At 67.5% G+C, this 11,622-nt stretch overlaps 3 protein-coding genes across 3 annotated transcripts; 2 read left to right on the plus strand and 1 right to left on the minus strand.

Moving 5' to 3' along the window:
• Positions 1 to 2,787: 2,787 nt before the first annotated feature.
• On the plus strand, positions 2,788 to 3,309 carry EMIHUDRAFT_67708 (hypothetical protein; the record flags this gene model as incomplete). The annotated part of the gene is made up of 1 exon (XM_005762892.1): positions 2,788 to 3,309. The coding sequence occupies one exon, from the start codon at positions 2,788 to 2,790 to the stop codon at positions 3,307 to 3,309; it is 522 nt and encodes a 173-aa protein (XP_005762949.1).
• A 227-nt stretch (positions 3,310 to 3,536) lies between these two features.
• EMIHUDRAFT_215793 (hypothetical protein) lies at positions 3,537 to 5,734 on the minus strand (the record flags this gene model as incomplete). The annotated part of the gene is made up of 6 exons (XM_005762893.1): positions 3,537 to 3,563; positions 3,683 to 3,847; positions 4,025 to 4,086; positions 4,370 to 4,601; positions 4,936 to 5,061; positions 5,108 to 5,734. The coding sequence occupies 6 exons, from the start codon at positions 5,732 to 5,734 to the stop codon at positions 3,537 to 3,539; spliced, it is 1,239 nt and encodes a 412-aa protein (XP_005762950.1).
• Positions 5,735 to 5,859: 125 nt separating this feature from the next.
• On the plus strand, positions 5,860 to 6,754 carry EMIHUDRAFT_215794 (hypothetical protein; the record flags this gene model as incomplete). The annotated part of the gene is made up of 2 exons (XM_005762894.1): positions 5,860 to 5,871; positions 6,092 to 6,754. The coding sequence occupies 2 exons, from the start codon at positions 5,860 to 5,862 to the stop codon at positions 6,752 to 6,754; spliced, it is 675 nt and encodes a 224-aa protein (XP_005762951.1).
• Between the last annotated feature and the right edge of the window lie 4,868 nt (positions 6,755 to 11,622).

An 11,622-nucleotide genomic window follows, 5' to 3' on the forward strand; every position in this document is an offset into this window, starting at 1 on the left:
GTTCTTGTGGTTGCGTTCTTGTGGTTGAACCTGAGAGAAGTATTTAGAAAGTCAGGCCGCACGTTACAATCCACTCTGGGACGCAAAACGCTCTCGACGAGAGCCACAAGAAGCCGTCCGCACAGCAAGCCGCTCCTCGGACAGGCGAGCTCGCTCGATGTCGGCGAGCGCATTGCGCACGCTTTGGTAGGTAGGTAGAAAGGTGAAGAACAGCCAGGCTCGGACTGGACACCAACGCGGTATGGGTGGACGCTGGACAGATGATGAAGACACGCACGAGCGACACACAGACACAAACAAGCTCACAAGACACACAGCCAGCGGGCTGCCACACACCCTGAGTCGGCTTACACATAACTCAAGGCCATATCCTCCCTGTCGCCCCCCCCAGCACTCCACGGTGCCAAGAGTACAAACAAGGGCACAACGACACAACAGACGACAGGAAGTGACATGCGAGGCTAGAGCAGGCTTGCTCTACCTCTAGCAATCTCGCCGCCCGGCGAGGCACGGATGAGACCGTGTGTGGGGTCTAGTGAGGTGTCTATGGACGCCCTCCTCCAGAGGCTAGCTGCCTGCGGCTAGCCCTAATCTCGCACTCACAGGCGATGACAATCCAATGTGTGAGTGTATGCAAGCAGAGGCGCGTGTGCTAATTCTAGGCCGCACGTCGTGGCACTATGACGGAGGTAGACGTGCGACCGCAGCGCGCCCACCCCAGTCTCGGTGGTGCGCGCGTGTTAGCGATAGAGTTGCGGGGAGAGCCATGCCCGACTTTTCGAAGGCGAGCCCCACGCCACGGATGCCAGCCGTGCCTTCGCGGGAGTCGTCTCACGAGCCGCGCCCCGTCGGCACTGTCCCCGAGTAGCCCCGCCTTGGCGGCACACACTCTCGACCAGGACAGTCCGGCCTCCGGGAACGGGTCGCGCGCCGGCGACGATTGCGGCGTGGTCGTTTTGAAGCGAAGATGGCACGACCACCGCCCTGCTTCGCAGACCGGGCAAGGAGGGGGCTGCTCCCGTTCCGCGAGGAACAGGAGGTCTCCCCCCCTCCCCCGGCCTGAGCAGCGACGTGTGGAAGGCAGCCCCTTGAGTCGAGGGCGGCGCGACCATTGCCGAGCTCCAGCGACCAAAGGCCCGGGCGTCTGCTGATGGTCGCGCCGCCCCGCTCCGCGCCGCCCGCCGCCGCGCCGCGCCGCCGCCCGATGATTATTAAGTAATAATGAATTAACAAATAATTAATTACCCCACCCGCCGCCGCGCCGCCCCGCCCTGCGCCGCCCGCTGCCTCGCCGCGCCGCCGCCTCGCGCTGCCCGCCGCCGCGCCGCTCCGCCGCCCGAGGATTAGTGCCAGGCGCAAGGGCGGTGCCTAACGTTTTTTTTCTTTTTTGCATGCAGTCGGACGCGACCTAGTACCGCCAGTACCGTACCGACGCCACACGAGAAAATGGTAGCGCCCAAGGCACTGGCCGACGAGACGTGCCGGCTCCTGTCGACTGGCAAGATACGCGAGCCCGCGGCCCGCGGCACGGTGCTCACTGCGCCGCCTCGGACAGGCACGGCAGCGGCCTCCTCGCATCAGCACATGAACGTTCATGTGATGAGCTGCGGCAGCTTTGAGGCGGCGCAGTGGCTCTACAGGTCTCGTGCGTGCTCAAACGTGTGCGTGCTCGACTTTGCTAGCGACTCGGAGCCCGGTGGCGGATGGAGAGGCAATCAGATCGGCACGCAGGAGGAGAACCTGTGCCGAGCGTCGTCTCTGGGCAGGGCCCTCGAAAGGCTGCCCTATCCGATTCCCACGTACGGCGCGGCGCATGTCCCAGAGGTCATCGTGTTTCGCAATGCCAGCGGGGAGCTGGCCCCGCACCCGTTTCGAGTGGGAGTGCTCGCGGCATGCCTGCGCGACATCGGCGGCAACGGTGAGCCGGATGCGAAGCAGCGAGCACATCTTGAGAGCAAAGTCAGCGGCGTCCTCTCGACCATGGCTTCATTTGGCTACGACGGGATCATCCTCGGCGCCTGGGGCTGCGGAGCCTTTGGCAACTCACCTGCGCTCGTGGCGCAGGCGTTTGCCAAGGCGCTCAGTGGCGCATTTGCCGGCGCGTTTGCAGAAGTGGCCTTTCCAGTCCTTCGCCAGCCTGCGCGCGGTGCCTTCTTGGAGGCGTTGCGGCCGTTGGGCGCCAGCAGCGTCGCGCTTCATGCGGCCAGTGTGGCTGACGGCGAGTCGGCCTCTGCCCAGCAGGCCCCGCTGCCCCCTCGGCGTGGGCTGAGTGCCGTGTACGGCCCTGGCGCGTCTGCCCACGAGGAGGCGGAGCTGCTGGAGTGGCAGGAGTGCGGGCTGCTGGCTCAAGAGGCGGTGCGGGAGAGGGACTGGGCAACGGCGCGGGCGCACTTTGAGAGGTGCGTCGAGCTGCGGCCTGAGTGGGCCAAGGGACACGAGTGCCTCGCTCGCGCGCTCGCCAGAGAGCGGCAGCAGGGGAGGCAAGCAAAGGAGGGGGCAGCGCAGGAGGGAGCGGCGCAGGAGGGGGCAGCGCAGGAGGGAGCGGCGCAGGAGGGGGCAGCGCAGGAGGGAGCGGCGCAGGAGGGGGCAGCGCAGGAGGGAGCGGCGCAGGAGGGGGCGGCGCAGGAGGGAGCGGCGCAGGAGGGGGCGGCGCAGGAGGGGGCGGCGCAGGAGGGGGCGGCGCAGGAGGGGGCGGCGCAGGAGGGGGCGGCACAGGAGGGGGCGGCGCAGGAGGGGGCGGCGCAGGAGATGCAGGCGGACGGACAGCAGGCGGTGGCCGGTGCAGGCATGCAGTTCAAGAGCCGAGTGAAGGGGGTGAAGTTGCTTGGTTACGAGAGGGAGCTGGTGGGGAGGGGCGAGCTGACAGATGTGACGCACGATGGCGCATCTGCCGTGTGGCTGAGCGCCGAGAGTGCCGAAGAGGAGCAGATGCGGACTTTGGTCTATCGGCCCATGGGCGACGCTGAGCTGAGCCATCTGCTCACACACGGCGAGCTGCCGGATACCCAACCCTACCAGACCATCGTGCGAGGCGCCGAGGGCCGTCAGTATGCCGAAAAGTACCTGCGCGGCGCCAAATGGGTGGACAGCAGCCCCACGACAGTGGTGGAGTTTGTGTGCCCTTCGGAGCTGATCGAGGAGCTGTTCGTGATGCAATGCAAGCCCGAAGACGGTGCTCTCTCTCACGGCCTAGGCGACAAGGGTGGCCACGGATTACCAAAGTTCAACGAGAGCCTGCGAGCGGGTACTTCACGCTACCGGATCGTGCTGGTCAAGCGCGGGCCGAATGCACGGCCCAGAAGCAGATGACGCGACAAGAGCCTCCCGCTGGCAATACGTTTGTTTACACGTCGCATGTGGCACACGCCACACACACATACGCGAGGCTCCCCCCGAGGCTCGTAAGGGAAATTGGATGATCACCTGTGACACCTGACAGAGTCCGAGCGTGTTTTCCGAGGCGCTGCGCTAGGCTCAGAGCGAGTTCGCGCTGCGCTAGGCTCAGACGGCGAGTTCGCGCACGCCGTCCCCCTCACTCACAGAGTGTCACACACCACACGGCCCTGCGTGGCCGCGGGAAGGGTGTTGGTTGAGACGCGGGGCGACTGCGGACTGGGTGGGCGGGGCGAGGGCGGAGGGGCGGAGCAGCGACGCGCGCGCGACGGAGGGGCGGAGCAGCGACCGCTGGCGCGGTCGCTGCTCCGTCTGTGCCAGAGACAGGCGGCGGCGAGCAGCCGAGCGCTCCGTGCGCGGTGAGGCGGCCGGGCGAGGGCGCGGCGGGCGACGGGGCAAGGGAGCAGCCGGGCGAGGAGAGGTAGGAGGTGCTCGCCGGCGAGCGCTCCCGCGCCTGCGAAGGGGCAAGGCATGAGGGCAGGCGGGCGGGCGGGCGGGCGGGCGGGCGCGGGTGGGGGGGATAAACGCTGCGCCGCCAAAGGAACCAGCGACACTGGCCGCGGCTCGTCGCCACGCGCCGGCTCGGAAGAGGGGCTGTCGGCGGCGAAGCCCGCAGCGTCCGCCCGCTGACCAGACAGCGGTTCTGCTGGCTGTGCACGTCGTCGCCGCAATAGAGCAGCTCCTCCTCCTCGCCTGTTCACACGCGCCCGCCGTGAATCCGCCCGCCGCCGTTGCGGGGCTGCTCGAGCAGCCCGCGCGCCGAAGAGCTCGCGCAGCCGGCGGCGGCGGAAGCCCTGGATCCACGACTCGAAGAACTCGGCCTGCTCGAGCAGGTCCGAGTAGGCGGTCGAGCCGCGGTGCTTCGGGTTGAAGACCGCGTTCCGCCACGAGGTTGCACGCGCGACGGCGGGGAGCACGCGCCGCAGGAAGGCGGCCGGCGCCTCCGCCTCCGCCTCCGCCTCCGCCGCCGGGAAACGGTACTTGCTAAAGAGGGAGCCGAAGCCGTCCTCCTCCACGCCCTGCGGCGCCGCGGCGCAATGGTGGAAGCGGCACGCGCCCCCGTCCTCGCAGCTGCCGTACCGGAGGAAGCGGCGGCAGAGCTGCTTGCCCGCGGCGCGCGCCTCGTCCTTCGCAGCGGCGAGCCGCGCCGCCTCCTTGGCTCGCGCGCTCTGCTTTCGGCCCAGCGCCTCCTCGCTCGCGCGCGCAGCCTCCCGGTCGACCAACCGCTCCCCGCCCGACCCCGCTGGCGCAGCCACCGGCGAATCGGCTGGCGCAGCCGCCGCCGGCCCCACCTCGGCCGGCCCGCACGGCTCGCACACCTCGCCGGCCTGCGCCGCCGCCGCCGCCGGCCCAAAGTAGAGGTCTGCGAAGAGGTGCGACCCGCCGCTGCCGGCGCCGGGCGCGCCGACCAGCTTGCAGCAGCAGCAGGTCGCAAAGACGCAGCCGCGCACCTAGCAGCAGCGGAGACGAGGCAGTGAAGAAGAGCTCGCGCCGGCCGGCGGGCAGCAGAGGCGCCGCCACCACGCCGAGGTGTCTCCGCACGAAGTCGATCCCGGCGTCGGTGCCGGGCCCGCAGAGGTGCTTGCCGAGCACGAGGACGTTGCTGTACCCCTCCGGCAGGCTGTAGTCTTGGATGAGCGCCTCCACCCGCCGGACCGCCCTCGCCGCCTACAGGGATGCTCCGGGGAAGCTTCCGCGAAGGGTCCGCCTCCACCCGCCGGGCCGCCCTCGCCGCCTTGAGGTGCGGCGGCAGCCAGAACTCGCCCCGCAGTTCGGGGCGCGGCGAGTCCATCTCGACGCAGATGACGGGCACGTTAAACACCAGGGCGATCAGGCAGCTCAGGTTTGCGTTGCCTCCGCCGATGTCGACGACGAGGTCGCAGCCGTCGTGCGCGCCGAGCCGGTAGAGTTGGTAGAGAAGGCTGAGCTCCTGGCTGGCGTACTTGTCGTTGTACTTTTGCGCGCGCCACAGGAACTTCTCGATCACCCGGCACGACCGCGCCTGCGCCGAGGCCGCGTCCTCCTCGGCGCCGTCCTCCTCGGCGCCGTCCTCCTCGCCGTCGGGCCGCTGCAGGAGGGCGGTGCGCTGGAGCAGCTCGTCGCCGACGGCCTCAAAGAGCTCGCACGCGGAGGCGCGGGGAAGCTGCGGGTAGAGGGCGGCGTCCGGAACCGCGTTGGCCGCGTCGCTGTTCAGCCGCTCGCGGAGCCGCCGCGCCTCGTGCAGCATCGCGCTGTGCCCTCTGGCGGCATGCTCCGCCTTGGCCTGCTGCTTGTGCAGCATCTTTGCCTGCTTCTTGAGCTGGCTCTTGGAGCCAGCCGTCGGCTCCTGCCTCTCGGACATGGTGAGGCGGAGGTTGGAGCGTCGAGGGCGCCAGGGCTCGCAAAATAAAGAAAAATACCGGCTTCTAACTCAAAAAAGGAGTACGACAAAATAGCGTTTGTGATTGCCTGAAAATAAAGAAAAGAATGTGTCACACAGTGATTTGCGCCTCTTCAACACCTGTGAACGGGGCGGTCTCTCTCTCTCTCTCTCTCTCTCTCTCTCTCTGCGGGGTGCGAACTGTTTTTTCCTTTCGAGAGATTTTTAGCAATACCAAACAACTCTTTTGTTTTTGTCCTTTCGTCGCCCGTCTCTCCTGTATTTATTTTTATTGTCTCCCCCTTTGTTTTTGTTAGGAACTACACCGACTTTGCAGAGGTGCGGTGGGCGTCGCTCGGCATCGACGTCGCCAGCGCGCTCGTCGTGATGGACGACCACCAGGACCACCTGCAGCGGATCGAGCAGGCCGCACGCGCGGGCTTTCGGCATCTACTCTTTGACGATAACTTTGTACCCGGTGTGGGCGATATCTTCTCTGTGAAGAATGCGTGCGACGGCGGGCTGGGCAGCGAGGGCGGCGGCGCGCCGGCTCAAGCGCCTTGCGGCGGCGGCGACTTGCGCCGTCACTTTGGGCCGCCGCGCCGATGCACGAACTTCCACTCCTCGTGCACCTCGCTCGGCCCGAAGGAGCTGGCTGCCGCGCGCGAGCGGCTGCTGCGAGCAGTCGATGTCATCTGGGAGGTGCCGCCGATTGCGGCCGTCGACGCGCCGTACCAAGCGGTCCGCAAGTACATCCGGCCAGGTGGAACCTTCACCTACGATGGACCAGTGGGCAGGCGCTGGACGCAGCTCCACACCGAGCTCGCGCGTCAGAGCATCAAGCCGCCGCTCTTCCCCTCGAGCGCCGAGGCGGCTTCTGCCCTCAATGTGAGCACGGGCTACCTGCGCACACAGGCTACACAGTACCTTAACATGGTGTATGTGCGGCTCGCGCCGCAAGGTAGGTCGCTGTCGAATCGAGCCGCTGCCAGCATGTTGTAACATATGGGCCGGTTGCGTCAAGCTCAGCTTTACCTACCTAGCTTTACCTACCTAGCAGCTGACCACTTGTACCAATGAGGCGTCGCACGCCGAGCACGCTGCACGTGCGCGCGCTGACAGCCTCGAAGTTGTGACAGAGGCGGGCCACTCCGTCGTCACACGCCAGCTTCAGCGAGCTCTCAGTCTCGATCGGATCGAGCATCGACGTGCCTGGTGAGATCGAGCATCTTATATTACGGCTACCGTGGCGAGCCGCGAGCTGACGGCGTGTCGCCGTTTGGCTTTCGCCACTCGCCACCGCGCGCTCACCGCCCACCGCCACCTGCCACTAAGAACACTAAATCACTACGGCAACCCACCCACCCACATGCACCACACGGACGGTGCGCGCCCCCCCGCGCGCGCATGCGCATGCCCGCACCCACCAGCGCCGGCGCCGGCGCTGACCTGCACCGCAATGTGTGTGTAGTTACCGTCGGCGTGCCGGAGCAGCAGCCCCGGCGCCTCCGGGAAGTTGGCGCACGGCAGGGGCGGCCAGCTCCGGATGCGGCTCGACGTGTACGACTCGGACTCGGAGCCCGCAAAGTTCCAGCGGTGGTTGTCCACGGTGTGCGGCCCGATCTGGCAGCGCGCCACCAGCACCGAGTTGTTCGCGCAGCGCCCGCCGGTAATGTTTCAGTATTTCTTATTTGGGGTAACTCATCACGTTTTGCGATTTGCGTGTTCGTGGGGGATTTCCGCCGGATATGCGATCCGTTCGCCCCCAACACAATGGGTTGAACACTCCGGTGCGTCTCCGGCTCTGTGACAGTCTCAAAAGGGCTGCCCCGCCCTCACTGCGAGGTCAGTTTGCGTACAGCACACGCAGCGCCTGCTGCGCCTCGGCCGGGTGCACGCCGAGCATCGCCGGCTGCGCGGCGACGTCCAAGGCCGCCTATCCCGCAGACAGTGAGCCGGGTGTCAAAAGCTCACGCCCCCGCGCTTGGGGCCCGGCGGAATTCTCCGCGCGGCGCCGCGCCTCGCACAGCGCCACGTGGTCTGCCGCCCCGCGTGGCGAGAGGCCGTACCGCGGCGCCGTAAACTCGCTCGCCGACAGCGCCGAGAGCCACGCGTCGTCCGGCGCGACGGCGGGCGGTCGGCGCGGCGGCGGCGGCTTCGCGGGGCGGTGGCCGGCGCGGCAGAGCCACCGACCGCCCTGCGCGCCGCTCGGCCAAGTTGCGCGGGGCGGACGGCCGCCTTCACCGCCTCCGCTCCCAGCGCCGCCTCGGTAGGAGGGCACGTCGCGCCGGGTCGAAGGGGCAGAGTCGGAGAAGAGAGCGGCGGGTGGCTCGGGGGGCGGCGGCGGCGGCGAGAAGCCGGGGTCCGAGGCAAAGCTGCGGCGCGGCGCGGGCGTCTCTGCCGACACGCCGCGGGAAGTGCGCCTAATCTCGGGCCATCTCGCCTCATCTCGCGTGATCTGGCGTGATCTCGCCTCATCTCGCGTGATCTGGCGTAATCCCGCCTCATCTCGCGTGATCTCGCGTGATCTCGCGTGATCTCGCGTGATCTGGCGCCTGACGTGGTGGCGCAACGGCGCGGCCTCTGCGGCCGGCCCGTCGCGCAAGGCGAACGCGAGGTCCCTCCCCCCGCCGCTCGCCACCTCGAGGGAGAGGGGCTCCCCCTCGCCCACCGCCCTCCTCTCGGGCAGAAGCTTGACCGCCTGCCTCCAGAAATGGTGAGATATGGCGAGATACGGGGAGATGTGCGGAGATATGGGGGGGTTAGCGGAGATATGGGGAGATATGGGGAGATATGGGGAGATATGCGGAGGTATGCGGAGATATGCGGGCAGCAGCTTGACCGCCTGCCTCCAGTGCGTGCGAGCAGCCTACGGGACACGTCCGTATATCTCCGCATATCTCCCCATATCTCCGCATATCTCCTACGGGACTGTTCCGCGACGCGTCCTCGGCGCACCGGCTCGCCTCTGGCCGCTCCTTTCTCTCTCCCTCGCCCACGGGGGCCTCCCCATATCTCCGCATATCTCCGCATATCTCCCCATATCTCCGCATATCTCCGCATGTCTCCGCATGTCTCCGCATATCTCCCCATATCTCCCCATATCTCTCGCGCGCCCACGGGGCGTTGGTGAGCGGCGGCGCGCCCGAGTCGTCCAGATCGGCCTCCCACACCCACACCACCGCGTTGGCCTCGCCCGACGCCTGACGCCGTGGGAGCGACGATGCCGTGTCGTGAAGACGGCGCCGAAGCCGGCGAGTGGGCGGGGTGCGAAGGCAGCGGAACACAGCAGAGGCGTGCGTCTCGTGCAGCCCCGGTTTGAAGGCCAAAAGTCGCGTGCCCCGCGCATCTACGGCCGCGCAAGCCTGCGCTGTCAGTGCGACGAGCCGGTCGGCGGGGGGGGCGTCGCCGACCACCGCCGAGAAGACGAGGCACTCGTCGGTGAGCGGCGCGTACCTGTGATTAACGAAGGAGGTGAGTATGGAACGAATGAAGTCAGAGGCCCTCGTCGGTGAGCGGCGCGTACCTGTGATTAACGAAGGAGGTGAGTATGGAACGAATGAAGTAAGAGGCCCTCGTCGGTGAGCGGCGCGTACTCGGCAGCCGCAAGGTCGACGGCAGAGTACGAGCGCCTATTACTTTGCTACGAAAGCCGTAGCTGATTTATCAATTCCATCGTTCATCAAAGGTCGACGGCAGAGTACGAGCGCCTGGGGAGATTCGGCGGAGATATGGGGAGATACGGGGAGATACGGTCGACGGCCGAGTACGAGCGCCGGTGGCGGTAGCGCAGCCACGGCCAGAGCGCCACGCCTAGGAGAGAGATGGGGAGATATGGGGAGATATGGGGAGAGAGGCAGCCGAAACCAGAGCCCCACGCCGCTTAGGCGCGACGGCACGAGCTCGGCGCTGTCGAGCGCCGTGCCGCACCCCTGCAGCTCCACCAGCGTCGCCCACACGCGGATGCGGGCCGGCAGCAGCGGCGCCGCCGGCAGCAGCAGCCCGCCACGCCGTGCGGCGGACGCGAGAGAGAGCAAGGACTCACCGAGCCCGCCCGAGTCCATCAGCTCGGCCAGGAAGAGGTGGAGCCGCGGCGCCTGCTCACAGGAGGGGCGGTGTGAAGAGACGCCGTTCACAGCTCGGCGAGGAAGAGGTGGAGCCGCGGCGCCTGTTCACAGGAGGAGCGGTGTGAAGAGACGCCGTTCACAGCTCGGCGAGGAAGAGGTGGAGCCGCGGCGCCCCCTCTGGCGGCGCGGTGAGGAGTCCCGCGGCCTCGCTCTTGACCAGCTGCACCTAATTGAGTAATTGAGTAATTGAGTATTGAGTAATAAGTAATTCATTTTCGCCGCCTCTCCCTTGACCAGGCTGCACCTCGCCCTCGGCGCCGTTGGCGGCGACGCAGCGCCGGCCGAGGTCCGTCACGGCGGAGAGCATCTCCAGCCCGAGCACCTGAGATATGGGGAGATATGGGGAGATACGGGGAGGGGAGATACGGGGAGATACGGGGAGCATCTCCAGCCCGAGCACCTGGCCGCCGCCCGCCCGCCACAGCAGCAAGGAAAGCAGACCCGACCCGCACCCGACATCGACCGCCACCTGGCGAGCCTCCGCCCCCTCGCCCGCCGCCGCGCCCGCCGCCGCGCCCGCCGCCGCGCCCGCCGCCGCGCCCGCCTGCAGCCGGCCCGCAGCTCGGCGCAGCGCCGCGGCGTACGCCTCGTTCATTAAGCAACACACAACTAAGCCTCGTTACTCGCCTCGCGAATTCAGCCTCGTGAACTAAGTCTCGTTAATTCAGCCGGCGCACTCTCCTCGAATCTCGGCGAATCTCGGCAAATCTCGGCGAACCTCGGAGAATATCGGCGTATCTCGGCGTATCTCGGCGAATCTCGGTGAATCTCGGCGAATCTCGGCGAACCTCGCCTCGTTCCTCGGCTGGTCGCGTAGCATCGCAAAGTGCCACGGCTGCACCAGCATCCGCCCCCACCAGCCGGACGGCGGCGGCGGAGGTGGCGGCGGCGCGGCGGGCGGCGGCGGCGCGGCGGGCGGCGGCGGCGCACAGAACCACGCGCGCAGCCCGTTCTGGCGCGCGACGACGGTGAGGGGCCCTCGGGCTGGCCTCGGCTCGAGGAACTGGACGGCACGCTTGTGCGGCGTGGGCGGGTGGCGCATGTCGCCTCTGGCCGCGTCGCCGAGCGCCTCGACAACTCGCGAGGACTCGTCGCCCCACCGCAGCCGCACCTCGAGCGACCCACGCGACTCCCTGACTGACTCGCTCAATCCCCCACTTCGTGAACCGCTACTCGCACCTCGAGCGCACCGTGCCACTTCCTCGCTTCACTCATCGCGTTGAAGGCAGCACCTCGAGCGCACCATGCTACTTCCTTGCCCACTCGCTCAATTCATCACTTAGTGAGTCGTTAGGAGTTCTCCAGCCGCACATATCTCCCATATCTCCCCCATATCTCCCCCATATCTCCCCCATATCTCCCCCATATCTCCCCCATATCTCCCCCGTACCTCGAGCGCGACCGCGTTGAAGACCGCCGCGTTCGCGCCTGGGGGGAGATGTGGGGAGATGTGGGGAGAGATGGGGAGGTGTGGGGAGATGTGGGGAGATGTGGGGAGATGTGGGGAGATGTGGGGAGGTGTGGGGAGAGATGGGGAGAGATGGGGAGAGATGGGGACACAGGAGAACAGATCGGGCGACATGGGGGCCGCCGGCGCGCACAGGTGGGCCCACTGGGGCGCGAGGCGAAGCCCTCGCGCTGCATGGCGAGCGCAGGCGCCGGCTCCTCTGCTGAGTGCGGCGGCGCAGGCGTCGGAGCGGCCGACGGAGGAAGATGTGCCGCCACTGGCGGTGTTGCAAACGC

The sequence above is a fragment of the Emiliania huxleyi genome (assembly GCF_000372725.1).
Source record: "Emiliania huxleyi CCMP1516 unplaced genomic scaffold EMIHUscaffold_66, whole genome shotgun sequence".
Lineage (NCBI taxonomy): Eukaryota > Haptophyta > Isochrysidales > Noelaerhabdaceae > Emiliania > Emiliania huxleyi.